This window comes from Hipposideros armiger, unplaced genomic scaffold (assembly GCF_001890085.2).
Source record: "Hipposideros armiger isolate ML-2016 unplaced genomic scaffold, ASM189008v1 scaffold_325, whole genome shotgun sequence".
Lineage (NCBI taxonomy): Eukaryota > Metazoa > Chordata > Mammalia > Chiroptera > Hipposideridae > Hipposideros > Hipposideros armiger.
The window spans coordinates 1,902,121-1,921,179 of NW_017731675.1; the positions used below are offsets into that span (position 1 = coordinate 1,902,121).

The following is a 19,059-nucleotide window of genomic DNA, read 5'->3' on the forward strand; positions in this document are numbered from 1 at the left end:
TAATTGAAAATGATATATTTGAAAATCATTATAATAAAATCAATAATATATATATAAAATCTTCATTAGCAAACTCTTTATGATTACATTTAGTTATGTTTTTCCTCAGGCTTACCATTAAAGCAAGTCATTATTAACTAATATAAATAAATAAAGTGAAATAAAATTTAAAAAATAAGAAAACACCTTTTAAAAACCAAAAATACCATATTAGGAAAGAAGTAACCTAAAGTTTGAGTTGCTTTTATGCAAATTAGTGTCTTTTATATTTAGCATTTTTGACTCAAGGTTGAGGTTATGGTTAGTAGCAAACAAGGCCTTCATTTTTCTCTAGACTGATAGATTTATTCCAAAAGTTTTTTAATCAGTGATTTTTATATGCTGGCCACTTTGGTTCTTTCTATGTCATGGCCACTGTGAACAATGCTGCATTGAACATCAGAGCACATATATCTTTACAGATAAACGTTTTCAGGTTTTTTCGGCAGATTCCCATAAGAGGGATTGCTTGGATAATGAAGATGAGGTACATATATAAAATGGTATGTTACTCAACCATAAGAAAAGGTGAAATACTGCCATTTGTGACAACATGGATGGATCTGAGATTATCATGCTAAGAAAAATAAGTCAGACAGAAAAAGTCTAGAACCATATGACTTCACTCATATGTGGCATATATACGACTGAAAGCAACAAACAAACAAAAACTCATAGACACAGACAATAGTTTAGTGGTTACCAGAGGGTAGGGGGGAGGGAGGTGGCAGATGAGGGTAAAGGGGTTCAAATATCTGGTGATGGAGGGAGAACTGATTCTGGGTGGTGAACACACAATGCAATATACAGATGATGTATTATAGAAATGTGTACTTGAAACCTATATAATTTTACTAACAATGTTACCCCAATAAATTTAATAAAAAATTTAAAAATTAGACCTCTGCATGAGTTAAGTTCCTAAATAAACTTTGTTTTATATTTTTTCTTATGGAACTTTAAGTTGAATTCAATTTAATTTAAGCAAATGTAATATTATCATAGCTTTAGATTTGGAGTGAACATACGGATTTTCTTTGGATTGCTGACATTTTAGATATTTTTGGAAAGTAGTTTACTTACTGGTGGAGAAGAAAAATACCTGCTTTCTTGTCAATGTTGAAACTAAAGATTGGCGGTAATTTAGTCCTGTTTATTTGGTTTTCTCCAATGGCTTTGATGCCTTTTCTTAATCACGTGTTTTTGATTTTGAAATAAAGCATTAAATGATCACTTTATTTCTGAAAGGACATTCATTGTAGTGAGGCATACTTTTCATCTTTCAGCAGACAGCGATACAAATTTTATGAATGTTCTTCAGTGCTCTCTTTTGGTGCCATCATTATATGTAAAATTGTAAGACAGCATCTTAAAATGTCTTTAAAAGATTAATATGAATCATTAGGTTAAGAGTTTATTTTTCTATATGAACCTCCACATGACCATTTGCTGAGTGGGGAAAAAACAAAACAAACTTACAATAGAGGCACATGAATTGGTTGAAACATACCAAACATGTATTATGTTAAACACTTTTTTTTCATTGCTGCATACAATGAATTCAAGAAGTCCTTGAAAGTTAGGATAAATATTTATTGGAAACCATACTCCTGCCTTTTGGAATCTAAATTTTAAAACCATTGTTACAAATGACTATATAAAGTTCTATGGTTCCTAGGTAAAATCCAAATCAAGAACACTTTTTAAGATATATTTTTGCCTTACCATTTTGTAAATTTTTTCAAGTTGATCTGTAGTATTGTGTTGTCGGAAAAGTCATGACGCATTTTTGCAACAAAAAACATAGAAAAAATACGTCATGACTTTTCCGACAACCCAATAGTTGTATGCTACATTCCTACAGTTGGTCTCCACTGATAGATGAAAGCCGATGTATGATTTAGAAAGCAGAAACAATTAATTTCCTAGCTTTATCTACCTCCTCACCCAGCATATACATCATGCTTGCTAGTTAACTACTTGCTGTGACTTTTTAGACATTTCAGATCCATTTAGCCACTGCAGCTGCTGAATTTTTTTATCCCTTGCTATTTTCTTTTTTTGCTAACCTTCCATTGCCTTTGTAAGTTGAGGTGCTATGTTAATGACTGTCTCCCAGTATTCTTTTCCTCTTGTAAAAGTAGCAAACATCTTTTAGTTGCATACACTTGCCAAATATCTACCCTTTTGATACTTTTTATTTGTACAATGTGTTTATCCAGTGAATTAAAATGCTTGAAATATGGTAACCAATAAAAAGCATGTGTTTCCCCCGCTTTGCTCCTGTCCATTCTTGACTTTCCTTTTCTTTCCATTGTTTTTGTGTAACTTGCTTCCAGCTGAGAAGACTGGAGAGTGGCTTCCCCTCAGGCTGAAGGGAGTATCACTGTATAATTAGCCCACAGGGGATGCTGCAGAAGGAAACAGCCACCTTCCTCCTCTCCTTTAGGGACTGTCTGTCCTCTCTGCAACACACTCAAACTTCATAACCCTCCATCCAGAGCTAACTCTACAGATATACATAATATGCCTTTTGTAAATAAATGTTTATTTGTAATTCCGTTTGTTCAAAAATATATTGCCAACTGATGGTAAATCAAATCAATATCTGACAGTATGTGAATTTTATTCACATAAGTATCGTTCTCTCTGGGGACTCAATTCTTTGAAATATGGTGTAAAAATTCGCACTCGCCATCAAGAACCAAGAACCAAGGTTGTCTTTTTAATTCTGTAGCTCTCCGACTAGGTAAACCCTGTTTCATATTTGCTCTTTTGAGATGGTTGAGTCTTTGACGAATTTTGAAAATGTCTCTTCTTTGGAGAAAGAACAATCAACAATGGCAACGACAAGATCTGATTATATAAATTTGTGTCTATTACACTGGACATTTCTAACTGTTGGGTTGTATGAAAAGTCATGGCGCATATTTGCAATGAAAAACAGAAAAAATACATCATGACTTTTCCGAAAACCCAATAGTTCAGACTATATATTAGAAAGCCAAAGAATGAATACTGGATTATTTCTTTGGACATCTGAGATTTAGGTTTATATCTTAATCTTTTATGGGACAGCGGTAAACATTGGGCAGCAAAAGACAGGAGTTTGTTTCACAGAATGCTGCTGTCTGCATCCTGCCACATTGTAGCCAAACACAGCCCAGTTCAGCCCACTGACTGCAGTCCAGGAGCAGCTCTTGTTCAAGCAGCCACTAAGATCTCCTACTGGGTACACATTGACACAGACCCCATTCTTGATTTGTCATTTTCTCACTGTAGGGCCACTGTAACTGCTGCCCCTTCTTGTATTCCCTTAGTGGGTTGTATCACCAGTCTTTTAATTTCCAAAGCTTGAATCAGCCTTGGTCTTCCCTCCTTTTAATTTCTGACATTCCGACTAAGTAGCAGGACTTTCAGTTTTACCACTTTATGTATTCTTGAATTTACCCATTTCATCCATCTCTCTTATGAATTCCCTATGTCTGAGCACCTGTACTCCACAGATTCATTTTCTAGAGAAAGAGCACCTTAACCTATAGCAAAAGCAATGAGAGCACATTCCTCTCTTGCTTATAACACATTCAGGGTCCACTTCACCAAATAGATCAAGTTCCAGACTCATTTAATAACTAGTTAAATAACCTTTGCATAAGTCACATTCTCAAAGCCTTGGTTTTCTTACACATGTTTAAAGCCCCATTAGGGCCATTGTCAAGATTACACAGGATAATGTACTTTATGTAAAGCACTTTGCATAGTGTGAAACATAGGAAGTGATCAGTATGGTTTAGCCACTACTGTTTATTAATATGCTATGCAAAATCTCTGTGTTTGAACCTCCATTCACCTTGCTAACCTCCTGTCTTGTCAGCCTCTGCCTTCTACACCAAAAGCCCTAAATGGCTTGTAGCTGTCGTCATTATCATGCTGTTTCCATTCCCTTTCTCGCTTTATCTGACTGAAACGTCTTCTCTATTCTCTTATTAATTTCACCAAGGTGACTGCTACTCATCTCAATGCTCAATTCCGGTGTCACCTCCTCCACAAAACCTGCTCTGATATTCCCTATTTTTTCCAGGTTAGGCGTCCATATTAGTTTCCTAGGACTGCTGTAACGAAGTACGACAAACTATTGGGTTGTTGGAAAAGTCATGACATATTTTTCTATGTTTTTCGTTACAAAAATGCATCACGTCTTTTCCAACAACCCAATAGATGGCTTAGAACAACAAATGTGTTCTCTCAAAGTTCTGAAAGCCAGAGATGCTAAGATGTCAGCAGGGATATGCTGCCTCTGAGACTCTGAATGGAACCCCTGCCTTGCCTTGTCCTGGCTCCTAGTGGTGGCGGTCAGTCCTTGGTAATCCTTGGCTGGTAGCCGCATTACTCTAATCTCTGCCTCTGTCATAATAAGGTGTTCTCACTGTGTGTGTAACAGTGACCCTTCTGTTTACTTTCATATTACTTGTGCATACATACATCTATTATTTGCACTTCATCATATGTTAATAACCTGTTCGTGTGTCTGTCTCCTCTCATAGATTTCCAGTTCTTTAAAGCATGTGCCATGTCTAATCGGTCCCGTCTTTGTCTTCTTAGCATGGGGTACATCGTAGACTTTAAATACATGTGAAATAAATGAATAAAATCATTGTTTGCTATTTAAAGAACAGGTCTTGTGATGCAAACGATTGCAAGGATTAATGCTGTCACATAATACCTAATAATCTAATTTTTATTTTCCAATTACTAAAAAGAGAAAGGAAGTCAAAATGCCTTGAATCTGGAACAGAGAGAATTTAGTTCTTTTCCCAGGGTCCTCATTGTTAGAGCAGCCTTGGGGAAATGATTTAATTTCTTCGTGCTTAGCTATGAAATATAAATGAAAGAAGTTATAGCTTACAGATACACTTTCAAGTATTTATGTTTTGTACTTTCCATTCTCGACCCACCAGAGACTTAATTTAATCAGAAAGTAGAGGCTACTTATGAAGAGCCTGGTGTGTCATATTTCGTTTCTATCCTGGGGGAAATGAAGGGGCATGAAAACCAAAGCAGGGTTATGCAATCTGCCGAACTAAAGCAGCAGTAAGGAAGCTGGTTAGGAAAATACGGGAGAGAAGGAGGAGCACACAGAGGTATTGGGGCTGATTGGGTGGTGGAAAGGAGGGGGGAGAGCGAGATTCAGGGAGCGCTGTTGAATGAATCTATTGAACACCGTTTGCAGTGCCAGATATGATGCTATAGATGCTGGAATCTAAAATTGCAGACCTTGGTAGAATAATTTCGATAAACGTAGGAGGCATTATACAGGTGTGTCTGTCTGTGTATGTATGCTTCAGTGAGGCCTCTATTGAAGTTATTAAACCTTGCATTTAGAAAATGTTTACATTTTCCTCAATGTTCCCCACTTTGTATCACCTTTGAGGTGGGGAGGTAAAGTCTGTTATAGTTGTTTTATACGCGTAGAGTAAAACTCAGAAGGATAAATAGTTCGCACAGTCATTGCCTTGAAAATAGTCTTTTGATTCAGAATCTTTTTTTCTAAAAGTATACATGTAATTTTAATCTTTCTTTGAGAACACTCACATATATGCCACGTTTACAGCCACATTTGGCTACAAAAAAATCAACAGCCGTTCCTTGATCATTATCTGTCTTCAGAGAGGTCTCCTATAAAGCCAAAAATATAGTTTGTGTTTGGAGGTGAACATGGTTTTAACTCAGAGCACAACTCTCACCAAATAACTGGTTTTGTATTTTTGCCTTCATTAATCAAAATGATGTTAATTAAGCTGTTCATGAATAAAGTGTAATGGCATAGTGATATTAAAGGTCACCATATATTAAAAATGTTAGTAGATGGCAATACAGTGCGAAGGAAGAAAAGTGAGAGAGTGCTAAGTGGCTTCTTTCTGCTCAGTGACATTTCTACATTAAAACTGTGGTTTACAATAGATGTAGAAAGCTTTACTTGGTTGCCTATAAAGTTGTTTTATTTTACTTGTAATTGCAAGTTAAAGACTTAAAAGTGATCTTTTTTTTAGAAAACATATTTGTTTTATTTTTACCTTTTAAACAATTTACTTCTTATTTTTTTAATAGTACTTGTCATATGTCTTTAATTCAGTAACATTTCTTGAGTACTTGTACCCTCCTGGGTTATATGTGGTGTTGTCCTGTATGTTATTGATTTTAAGCCACAAAATAATGATAGGTTATAATTATAAATAAACAGAAATTGAGGCCCTGAGAAGTTATGTATCTTGTCTTGTTTCTCACAATAGTATGGGTTCAAATGTAAGGTTCTTGAGTTTAATCTGGGGCACTTTCTACCTTACTATGGTATGTAACCTCTGGCTATGGATTGCTTCAGTACCTCACAAATTATTTCAAATTTCGTGCACTGTAACTAGCCTGAATACTTTCTTTGCACATTTTGCATATTTTTTCCGATATGTGCAAATTTCATTGTGAATAATACAACATAAATCCAGTTATAGTGGTGAGGGTAAAATGATCACTTTTCATTATAGACTGAAAACTACTGCCTTTCTCAATTCAGTGCGATAATAATATATGTGAATAATGAAGAGTCTAGTGCATAGTAGGTACATAGTAGATATTCATTAAAAAACTTTATTTTTATTTGTGATTTATCAGAAAAATTTATGAAACATTTTTTCTAAAGGAAACAAACTTTAAAGAAAAGAACAATGTAACTACTGTTGAATAATATTGATATCAATTGATATGTTATCTCAAATGTAAGACAAAGTAATATTCCATTGTAAAATTTTCTGCAATGATACTTTAGCCATTCTACGTATTTCTATTTCATATTTGTGATTTCATAGTCATAAAGGAAATTAATAAAACAAAAGTGTTTAATCTTATTTGGGTTCAGTAGTAAACAGATATTTCACTTATACTTCAAATTGCATAGACTGTTCATTAAATTATCTATCTATCTATCTATCTATCCATCTATCTATCATCTATTGTCTATCTGTCATCTTTCTACCTATCTAGTCATTCTAAATGCAGGAAGAGACACCAAATACCAATCATTAAAATGGTAACCAAGAAAATAAATATATTGTATTTACCTAACTGTTGCTTATTCTCTTTAGAATGTAGGTTGTGTTAACAGATTCTTTGGTTCCCTTTTCTCTTTCACCACAAACCTTACTGTTGGTGGCTTTTCCAACCGTCCATACATTATGTCCCAGATAAATATACCCCAGATAACTCATTGTGTTGGGTTATTATTGTCCCTCTTGAAAATATTTATCTTAGATATGGAATAAAGATTATAGCTTTGAAAAAGATAAATGTGAAATACTCTATCAGAGTCATCCTAAGATGCATTAACTAATACATCTTCTTAATACCTTTAGCAACTCTAGCAGAGGCCATCTAGTTGCAAATGTTATGCCCCAGCTTTATGGACACGTGCCAAGGTAAATTCCCACTGTGTCAGAGTTCCTAGGTTTCCTACACCTGCGCATTATCTCTAGAAACAGGCTATTTTTCATCTCAATGCTGAAAATAAATATAATGTTTTAGAGGCAGAGAGATCTGCAGTATATATAGGAGAAACTTTGGGAAATTTTACAGAAAACGAACTTCTATGAAAATAGCATTGTATAGATGCAATTATGTAAAATTTGAAAACAGTTAAAAGGTTATCATAACATGAAGTGGCTAATATGGATACTTGTGTAAGAATCATCATCCTTTTAAATTTTAAATATGCTTTGGAATGACCATGAAATAAAAAATGTTCACTTTGTTTTAAACTGAAGAAAAAAGTATTAAGGAACTGAAAAATAACAGTTATCCTACATTTCCGTGCTAATCACTGTTGCTACAAATCCTTCATAGCTATTCTCTACCTGTCTGCATGCATATAAGTACATAACTATGTTTTAATTTCAAAATTTAATGTGTTTTTTTTAGGTTGATAAAGAGTTACTTCATTTTTAATGGCTGTCTAGCATCATATAGAAGGGGTGTATTTTAATTTAATGTGTTTAACCAGATTCTATACATTAAAATGCTTTTACCATATATTTTCAATGTAAAATATTGTTTTTGAAAAAAACAATATTTGAATTTAAAAAATTCAAATATTTGAAAAAAGACTTTTTTATGTCTATTATTTTTGGGGGGGTAATTGTGGTGCTAACTTTATATCTTAAATATGAGTTGTTTTTCGCTAGAGAAGGAAACTTGAGGGAATCGTATGTTAGGTACTCCTGTTTGACTGCCGCACACTCATCCCCTAACTGCATCCCTCCTCCCTTCTTCCTCACTAGCCTCCTCTTTGACCCAATGATGGTGACCCTTCAGTGGTAAAACCACTCATGTGGGTGTCATGCCTCTCAAGGTGTAATTGCTTTAGTCACAGGTGTGTTAACATAAGTATAGGCATTGGCTCATTTTGGCCAGTGTCTTTAAGGGTAGTCTGCTGAGTGGCTTATGTGTACAGCATCCTTATTCTTAAAATGAGATACAAGACATTTAACATTTTCTGGATTTTATCTTCTCTGTGTAACACCTGCAAACGCAGTGGCCATCTTAGGACCAGAGGACAAAACCCATAGACTAGATAATTTCATAGAATCCAATCACGGGCATGGCTTTGTTAACCAACTGAATTTACCAACTTGAACCAACCCATCTTCTAATTTTTAATATGTGCGATGGTACCACGTTTACTTTTAAGCCACTTTAATTTGTAGTTGCTGTTTTTGCAGCCAAAGCCATTCTGATACAAACAGAAATGCCTTTGCATTTCCCTTGTATTTATTGCTTCTCAGTAATGCCATAAGTCAAAGTAGGTAGGTTATATGCTTGAGATGAGTCTCTTTCTAAGGTCGTGAATGGCCTTAATTCAACTAAGCTGGCCCAGCAAGGCCCCATACTGGAAGTGGGAAAAGAAGCATCTAAGAGTGGAGAAACCCATGAGAATTAGTGATCTTCCATCACTGGCACGTGTGGGCTTTCTTTTATAGTTTGTTATGAGCAGCATGTCTGTTACATTATACTTACAAAGCAAGAAGACAACTAAAATTATTTATATGTAATATAAAAACTTACTGCACTCTTAATAGTCTATGTATGGTACAGAATTAGACACAAAAGTTCACTTCTCTCTGCTGTGTATTCCTGCTTTGGAAGCCTTTTTTAAATATATGTAGAAGGTCATGTATATTTTGTGTATTTATGTGGACACACAGATTTATCAGTTTGTTTTCATTTTGCACTTTATTAAAATCAATTATGAGGAAGCCAAAGGCATTTTCCCCCAGCTCATCACATGGTGTTCTCTTTATGGACTTTGATGTTAGTAAAATTACTTTTTCTTTTCAATTCTCTTTTTCAAGGTTTGTTTTTATTTCTTTTTATTTTTCTCATACCTAGTTTGATTTGCAAATATCACAAATTGACAAGATCAAAAAAAGGTAAATGACTCAGTATGACATCCTTCATCTTAGCCTTGTCATGTAGATAGGACAATTTTGTAGCTGAGGAGGAAAAAAGAACAACTTGCAGCACTTTTAGGAAGTGTAATGAATTAAGCCTGTCTCTCACTTAAACTAACAAACAAACAAACTAACAAGTAGACCTGCAAAATAGATTCATATATTGACATTCGAACTAACTCTCGGGAAAGTAGACTTGTCTTCTCTTAAGAAAACTACAGACATATAACATATATGCGTATAAAATATTGCGCCTTTTTATTCAGAAAAAAATGAGCAGTGTCCCTATTTGCCACACAATCAGATAATGAATGCAGACACACACTCTGAATTATGTAGGCAACCATACATGCAAGTAAAGTATGTTTAGCTGTGAAATGGTTCCACAAGTAGATGGTAATAAAATAACATGAATATAATTGCAGTTATTTTTAAATGAAAAGTTTTTCGTAATTCTGTATAGCCATTGTTATACCGTTCAACTCCTCCTGGAAGATTACAGCTTAGAAGTCATGGAAATAGAACTGAGGAATAAAATGCTTTTCCAGGCAACATTTATGAACACATTAATTTTAAAAGCACATTTCCATTTATTTTGGGTGCATGCATCTATGAATTGTACTCATGTGTCTGACATAGCTAACCATTTTATTTTTGGAATTGACTCCATGAATATTTTGTGTATGTTGACTGATGATTATGATAATTTGTTCTATCAAATGTTACCCAGAAATTGTGTGGAATATTTGGAAATTGTACTTCTTTGTGAGATCCACATTTTCAAACATATTTCTATATTTTCAGTATATTATTTAATTAATTTGAAAAAAAAACTGGGATAAGCTCTTAAGGTTCATACAATTGTAAACTGAAAACTATAAAGCTGAGAATTCGATTATGAGCAAACAATACAAACATATAATGTCTTTTAGTCAAATTATACTGAAAGCATTTCTTTGTACTAGATGATAATATATGTTAAGTGGAGGTCTATGCATCCTTTTAATAAAACTGTACATTATGGAGACGTTAAACACTTAGCTACGCTCCACTGAAATGACATGCACCACACTCTGTAAGACTTTTTCAAGGTGACCATCTCAGGAGACAGTTTTCAATGCCTTTTGAGTGAAGTACTTGTGGTAGGTTGAATAATGCCCCCCCCCCCGCCACTTCCCTACCCCGTGCAATGTTATTGGCATCCTAATCCCCATAATCTTGAAATGTTACTTTATATGGCTGAAGGAACTTTCCCTGTGTGGTGAAGTTAAGGCTTTTGAGATGGGCGGATTATCTTGGATTATGCAGGTGAGCCTTAAATGTAATCACAATTGTCCTTTTAAGGTCAAAGAAGAAATAAGCTGATGTCACATCAGAATCAGGGTTAGCAAAGGTGATGTGATGTGGGACCACAAGCCAAGGAATGAGGGGCAGCCTCTAGAACAGCGGTTCTCAACCTGTGGGTCGCGACCCCTAAGACCATCGGAAAACAAAAAGATATTTACATTACGATTCATAACAGTAGCAAAATTACAGTTCTAGAGTAGCAACAAAAATAATTTTATGGTTGGGGTCACCACAACATGAGGAACTGTATTAAGGGGTCGCGGCATTAGGAAGGTTGAGAACCGCTGCTCTAGAAGCTGGGAATAAACAAGAAAACACATTCTCCCTAGAGCCTCTGTGCGGAACCAACCCTTCCAACACCTTGCTTTTAGCCATATAAGACACATTTTGGACTTCCACTTCCAGACCTATAAGAAAATTCATTTGCATTGTTTTAAGGCCCAAAGTTTGAGGTATTTCCTTCCAGAAGAAACAAGAACAGTAATTTAGTGAGTGTGTTAGTTTCTACAGTCCTCCTTACTCATCACAACGGTCGTGTTTTCACTTACTTGTGTCAACTTCTATTTCTCTAATGTAGAGAAATGTTTGAAATTACGTATGGGAGAATATAGAAAATAAAAGACTTAAGGTGATTCCAGAAAAGCATCTTGTTAGTCCTAGAACTTGGTTTGCGTGCATTGTCACAACGTAAGAGCCTGCAATACTTTTTTAGTTTATGATGTAGGACCAGTGTTTTCAAAAACGAAAGCACCCAATTGTGGGGTCTTACTACTTTTGTTATTCTTAAATTTCCACTTAAATTGTAAGTAGACAACATTGGCAAACATCTTTCTCTGTATATAGCTACAACATAAAAATGAGGTGATTTTTTTTCATGATGATAATTGATTTACTTTTCTCTGACCACTAAGTTTTCTTACCAATTGAAACATGTATGATTCCTTTATGACATATATATTCATATTCTACCATGAGATAGTTGCCTCATTCTTACCAGGCTTCTAAGTCCAAAATGAATGCAGTGGGTCTCAGAGTCATGGGCAGTGGAAAACAAGGAAAGTACTGTATTGTCTTGAGGAGGAAAAGAGAATTGTTTTGTTGATTGACACGGAGCAAAACGCTCTTGGTATTCACACATTAATTTATGTTTTCTTGTATTGCTACATTCTGACCTAAGCGTAAAAAATTCCTAAACTATTTTCAAATTTTAATCATTAACATATTGTGGTGCTTTTTTTTTTTTTTGAATTAACAGATCTTTAAAACATTTTCTTCTTAGGACACAATGCCTTATTTTCATATGATTCAAACACTGATTTGTCGTATGTTAGATGCCATGAGCTGCATGAGGATACTAAGTGTTTTTTGTTGTTGTTGTTGTTTTATCACACATGCTTTTGTATAAATGTCATTTGTTAAGTGCTAATGTAAATTCACATGTCTAATTTTGTTAATGAAAAAGACACTCACAAAGCATCTTTTCTTATACTATCATATCTTGTCCATCCAGTGATTTTTCAGTGAAGTTTTATATATTTACATGGCTGAGAAACATCAATTGACAACTTTCTTGACAGTCCCAGGAATGGCTCGTTTGTACACACTGATTTTAGAGTGTAATAAAAATATGTGGCTGAAGGGTTTATTAATGGAGAACTACTGATGATTACGCCCCCACTACAAAAATACAACGATATATTATTTAAATTATTTTAATGGCACCATATGAGATAACTAGAGCTGTGGAACCAACCAGTACCATACTTATATGCCTATTATGTGAGAATGTTTTAAAATACAATTATATTTAAGGCTCATTTTTATATGCTTCATCCTTAAATATGTTGTAACCAAACATAAGATAATGGGCTGGATATTTTTATCTGGATAATGGAAGTTAAAGCAGACATCACTTTATTGTATTTAGCAGAAAAGGGGCCAATTAATTAATTTTTAAAATAATAACTTATCTAAATAGTTGATATGCACATAAACCCCAGCAACTGTTTTGCCCAGAGATGACTTTTTCATTATTATACTTAACTAATTTTGCTCTTACATGCTATGAACTATATTGGAAGGAATAAATTAGCAACAAATGATTCTGTATCTGATTACTAATCCTGTGATTATACGTATCTTCCCTGGCAGTCATCATAACACATCTTTTTATTTTACTTATTTTATTTTTCATTTTTGTTTTTAAAGATTTTATTGGAAAATTGGGGGAGGGGAACAGATAAGTTGCTGTTCTTTTGTTCTTCAGTCTAGTTGTGTAGGGCATCACTTCACTGGCCCATGTTGGTATTATCATTGCACTCTTCCCAGTTGAGGTAGATCAGTCTCCAGCCACTGGACAGCTGCTCTTGGCAACTCACACTGGCTGCCAGCCACTCACAGTAGCTCATGGCAGCCCACTGCAGCTCCACTGCAGCCCACATGGTCCCCGGCGACTCATGGCAGCCCAGCTCCAGGTCAAGCTGTTGTTCACCATCTTAACTGTAGAGGGCAGAGTCACTGGCCTTCATGCGGGAATCAAACCAGGACCCTGCTGCTTAGAGCTGGCGTCCTAAGCCAACTCTTAACCAACGCACCACTTGGCCAGCCCATAACACATCTTTTTAATTTAAATAATATTGCTTTAAAATTACTGCTAATAACCAAGAGCATTCAACATATTATAACATATAACATTTATTAAATAAACTTCATCGGTAAATGGCAAGTATACTGAAGTGGGAAGTTTGTATGTGGATTGAATTAAAATGGCATTTTTTTTTGGAACAGTTTACATTTAAATAAATATTCATTCATTGATTGAATTACTCCGTCTTCCTTTTGTTCAGAGATTGATCTTTCTAATTGCTACATGCCAATTTGGACTGAGAGGGCTTCGTTATGTAATGCTCATGTAAATGCAGAACTTCCTTGGAGTGCCTGACCCACACCATGAATGAGTGAGCTCTGGGTGACTTAGACAGTTTACAGCTGGTCTTTGCCTCATCAGATCATCACAGTACAGTGCTCCTTGAATCTATCACAGTGAATTAAATCAGTTCCCCAGAGTGACCATAAAATATATGACTCACGCTCAGACAAGACAGCACGGTTGTGGTTTTCAGGTCATTTTCCTTGAGCCTGGTGACTATCATTTGATTTCTGAGAGTGAAAGTTATTTAACTTCTCCACAACTTCTCCCTCCCCTGTGAAATCGAGAGTAGTAATAGTCATCTCAAAAAAGAAGCAACAGGGAGTATACTATATGTGAACATGTTTTCTAAGGTTTAAGGGTTACACAGATATAGGACTGTAAATCTTGGACTTATCTTGAAGTGGCCCAAGTAAATTAGTTTGCATACAGCTGACTACCTGGCTTCCATTTGTTGCTTTTGTTTGTTTGTTTGTTTCTTAATGTGAATCTGTTTTTTCCTGTTTCAACTCTCAACCAAAAAGAATGTATGTGTGTTTTTGTGTCACTCTGTATTGTAAGTTTCTCTCAAAAGATTCAGTCTATCTGGAATGAAGTGTTCTTAACCCACCCTGAAACAGATGACTAATGTTGATAATGACAATAATGATGATAACTAATTATAACAGCAAAATGTATGCCATGGGCATATATATGATACGTTATAATTGTTTCTAAGCATTTTATAAGCACATCCACTTTGTCAGGTGTGAGAAAGCTGATGCTCCAAGTGATTTATTTGAGAATTTGGGCTGGTATTTCTCAGTGTCACTTGCTTATACTTTATTTTCAAATTCTCAATTGTAGAAATAGAAGTTTTTTTTTATCACATTTAGTTTCTGGTGAAAAAATACTTAAACTTTTATTGCTGTGAATAAGCCCTCATACTAGTATAAGATTATGATATTTTCTCTGTGACTATTAGTGGATTAGGATGCATTTGCCATGTTATTGCAATCTTTTCTCATCCTTTATTGTGTGTTACAAAAATATATTTACTGTCAGGGACACTGGAAATCACTTTTAATTTATATTAAAATTAAATAATGGAAAATCTGAGTTTAAAGTATGCGGGAACATTCAATTATTATATTTTACTTTTATCATCTGTATTATTTTAGAATTAATTTACTTTAGGCAATTTTGATATAACTGTAAAAATACACTTATATGTGTAAATTGCTCAGAAGTCTTTAATATCGAAGTTAATTTAATTTTGACTCACAGTAATTGAAATCATAAAAAAAATGAGAACAGAGCTTTAAACTCCTGTTTTCAAAATGTAGCTAGCTAGTCTTTAAAAATCACATGATAATGTATCTTATACAGAAATAATATTCCAGAGATTACTTTTCTTCTTTGATTTTTAAGAATCTTAACTTATTAAAAGTATTTGATATAGTAAGAGAATACGTAATTATTTTGAAAAGTGAATGTTGTAAAACATCATCATTTTCTATAGAATGATGATGACAATGACTGCAATATGTTATTGGTACAGCATATTTTGGTTTTTATACTTCTTTCCATATGCTATCTATTAATTAGAAGACTTTTTTTATACTTAATTCTGGTTGACATTAGGATATTTGGTATTCACAACTTTGTCTAATATTTATAACAGATAGTTGCTTGTTTCAATTTTCCTACAAATACATAAATGATTAGTATTTTGAAATCTTAAATAATATGTAAATAAGTCAATGCACATATTTAGATGATGGATGGATGGATATGTATAGTGTCTATATTATATTTTTAAGTCTAGTCTATATGAATATAACCATTTGAAATTTTGTTTATTCAAGACAACTTTCTGTGAAACCAACACTTCCATAATTATAAATTTTAACATTTTTGTCCTACTCATAAATGAGTATTAGTCTAATTTGTTGTCACAAATCGGTTGTTTAAATAATAAAATATTTGTAATCATCTATATCTGAAAATTACAAGAATGGACACAGCTTCTAAATGAATTTTATTATTACATCTGTAGTAATAAGAAAAAAGAAGTTTCATAATACTAACTAAAACAAAAGCAGGCCAAGAACTGGAGATCAACAATAATATTACACTTAGAGAATATTTACATATCATCACGTTTTGTTGCATATGTTTCTTTTATTTTTCATTGTTTATACTTCAAATGCATTCCTGACAATAGCCAATTTTTCCATAACAATTGTGGTTATATAGCTGCTCATTTTATAACATTCTAAGACAGATTTATGAGTTTATTTTTTCAAGGTGTGATATGGAAATTATGTTGCTTTAACTGCAAAAACATCTTTTAACTTGGAAGAGCTTCTTCAAATGGGTTTTCTAGGTAACAGGGAAGTTCTGCTATTTTTAAAAGTTAGAGTACACGAAAACATCAAGCTCCCTATTTGCAGTGCATGTGTGAAGACAGACACATTTACATTATGTTGTTACACGGTTGTCTGATAATCATTTCCAGACATTACATCTAACACAAGAGAACTTTAGAACATGTTGACCCTCAGGATTAACCATTATGCTAAATTGTCTGATGAGTATGGAATATTGGCTTTTATTTATCTTTTGCTAATAACACAATGAATTTTTCAGCTTAAGACAGTCACCAAAGAATCAATTTTAATTTAGGGACTAAATAAAATCCTCATTAAGCCTGACAAGTGGTAGTCTTGTGTAAACACAAAGCATTTTTACTCGGAATCAAAATGAGTTCTTTCCGAAGTCCTCCCTGTCCCTCTGTATCCTAGCAAGAATTCAGAGGTATAGGTCATATAAGAGAATGAAGTATTTCTTTAAGAAAGTAACAGAAAAATCTAGCCCTGAGCTGTAAATATTTCTGAGATGAATAAACAAGAACATAAACAGAACCTAACTGGAGTGTCTCATCCTATATTCGTAGTGCCAACATTTTGAGTGGAAAAAAGACATGTTTTTAATAGGAAATGTCTACTAATTGATAAATTATTGAATCTAGAAAGTTTCTTAGTAAAATTAACCATAATGAGGCTACTCTGAAATGGGTGTATTTTTCAGAGTAAGAATCTGTTTTGTTACATGTGTATTTACCCATGGTTAAATCACTGTAGCCCAGATCTGTTTAACTCTATTGCAGCAAAAAATGCCTAGTTTGTATTTGTTTGAATAGGGTGTTTGATTATTCTCTTTGAAGATTTAAAGTTATTTTGAATTATAGACTATTGGCATTTTTGAACAGCAGTCTGTAAGTTTAGTGTCATTATTTGGCTAAACACAATAAACATGATAATTCTTAAAAATGGTCTTACTTATGGTTTATTATTGTACTAAGCTATATAAATTAAAATTTAGATATATTTTAATATTTAAATATTTAACTCCCTACTATTTTTTTAGGTTTGACTAAAAGCTTTTCAATACCATATTTTCACTGCCTGTAAAATGAATGTTATGATAACCAGTGAATTTAATTTAAAATTGTCTAATAAAACTGTAGTTATATGTTTTAAATATTGTTTTATAACGGGAGTGAGTCTTTCCTACCAAATAATTCTAACCTGCCTTCACATTGGCAATATCCTATGGACCAGTTAGTGTTTTACTTCTAACTCAAAATCATGCTGCGTTCAATCAAATATTAAATTAGTTTATATGAGTAAACAGAATGAATTGCTTTTGATGTGTAGTTTATTTTATAGTGTACAACAGAACTTCCTCAATAAGTGTAGAATCCTAAATTGACAAAAACCTGATTTAAGTCTGCATAACAGGGAGTAAAATAAGCTTAGTATTAATGTTAATAGTGATTTAACTTTGCATAAACTTGTTTCTTCTTTTCTTTTGATTTCAGGTGCAATAACAGGACCCAGTGTGCAGTGGTGGCCGGTCCTGACGTTTTTCCAGACCCGTGTCCGGGAACCTACAAGTACCTTGAAGTGCAGTATGAGTGTGTTCCTTACAGTATGTATATTCCTATGATTTTCTCTTAAAAAGAAAAGATATTAAGCTTTATTTTGCATGCCTTAAGAAAATATTCTCTATAAAATCATAAAAATATTTACATGATTGCATGAAAAACAATTGGGTTATTTTAATGTTTTAGAATCACAAATTCTCCCCACCATTGGAAGAATTAATACATTTCGCTTACACGATCCTGCAGCTTTTAATTTTGGCCAAATGTTTCTGTACGTCAATACCTATTCTTGACGCAAGAACATGAAACATTTAGAAAAAGGTTGAAAGCGGTATGCCACTGCTACATTCCTCCAGGTCCAAGTAATAGGTAGTGTAAGTGTATTCATATATATTTATTATACAGAGTGGGTATAGAAACTGGTATAGAAGCATTTATATCTGAACTTCCTGTGGTATCAACATTTCAAGAAATAAACATGTGTTCTGCAAATAGAAGCAGACTGAGAAGAAAATACAAGGATTACATGAAGTAAAGCTCTCTTCAAAATGTATCTTTTATAGCCTCAAGAAGTGTGTTTTATATCAGATACCGATATATGCCAAAAATTTATTTTTTTTCTTCAGGAATAACGAAGTATAAACAATCAAAACTGAAATATATTCTGACTTTTCTTACCCAAGGGTAGAATCACCATCTCAAATAAAAATATACTTGAGTTATCTAGTTCATTATTCATGAGATTCCTTAGGTGAGGATCACTCAGGAAGTCTTGTATTCTCATATAAGATATTCAGCTGATCCCAGAGGTATAAAAGACCTGAGGCCATAAACAAAACCCAGGTTCCAACTTCCTGTGACTTCTCAGAACAAGCGAAGTACCTGGAGATCAGCAAGTAAACTGTGCCAAGAAGGCTTTCTAGCCTGGCCTCCGCTGTGCTTATTTAAGAGGCAGTGCATGACTCATAAGTTGTCATTCAACAAAAATAGAGAGGAATTTGGCCAGTAAGAAGGAATTTAAATTTAAAAATAATGTCGAAAGTAATCAAGACAATATTTTATTTTTGCTTTATTTACAGTGTTGGGTTAGAGAAAGTTTAGTGAAGTTTTGTAAGCTCAGTTTCTTTATTATAAAAAAGCGTAAGTGTGTTAAGTTTTATTGAAATCTCAATTGAGGTGACGCTTCTTACATTGTTATCTCAAGGACACGTCTATGAAAATTGGAAGATTGTACTAACCATTCATTAGTGATATTTTAAAGAAATAGCAATCAAAGTCCATTTGGGAACTGTGACAATTATATTTAGATTGCATAATAA

The 19,059-nt window shown here is 33.8% G+C and overlaps 1 protein-coding gene across 1 annotated transcript in view; it reads left to right on the forward strand.

Annotated features, from left to right (window-relative positions):
- LOC109392331 (adhesion G protein-coupled receptor L3-like) overlaps window positions 1–17,784 on the forward strand; it is a gene marked incomplete at its 3' end in the record, with an annotated part of 442,732 nt that extends 424,948 nt beyond the window's left edge. Inside the window, exon 7 of the mRNA XM_019660703.1 lies at window positions 17,675–17,784. Coding sequence (XP_019516248.1) covers window positions 17,675–17,784 — 110 coding nt within the window. The remainder of the gene's footprint in view (window positions 1–17,674) is intronic.
- Window positions 17,785–19,059: the final 1,275 nt, after the last annotated feature.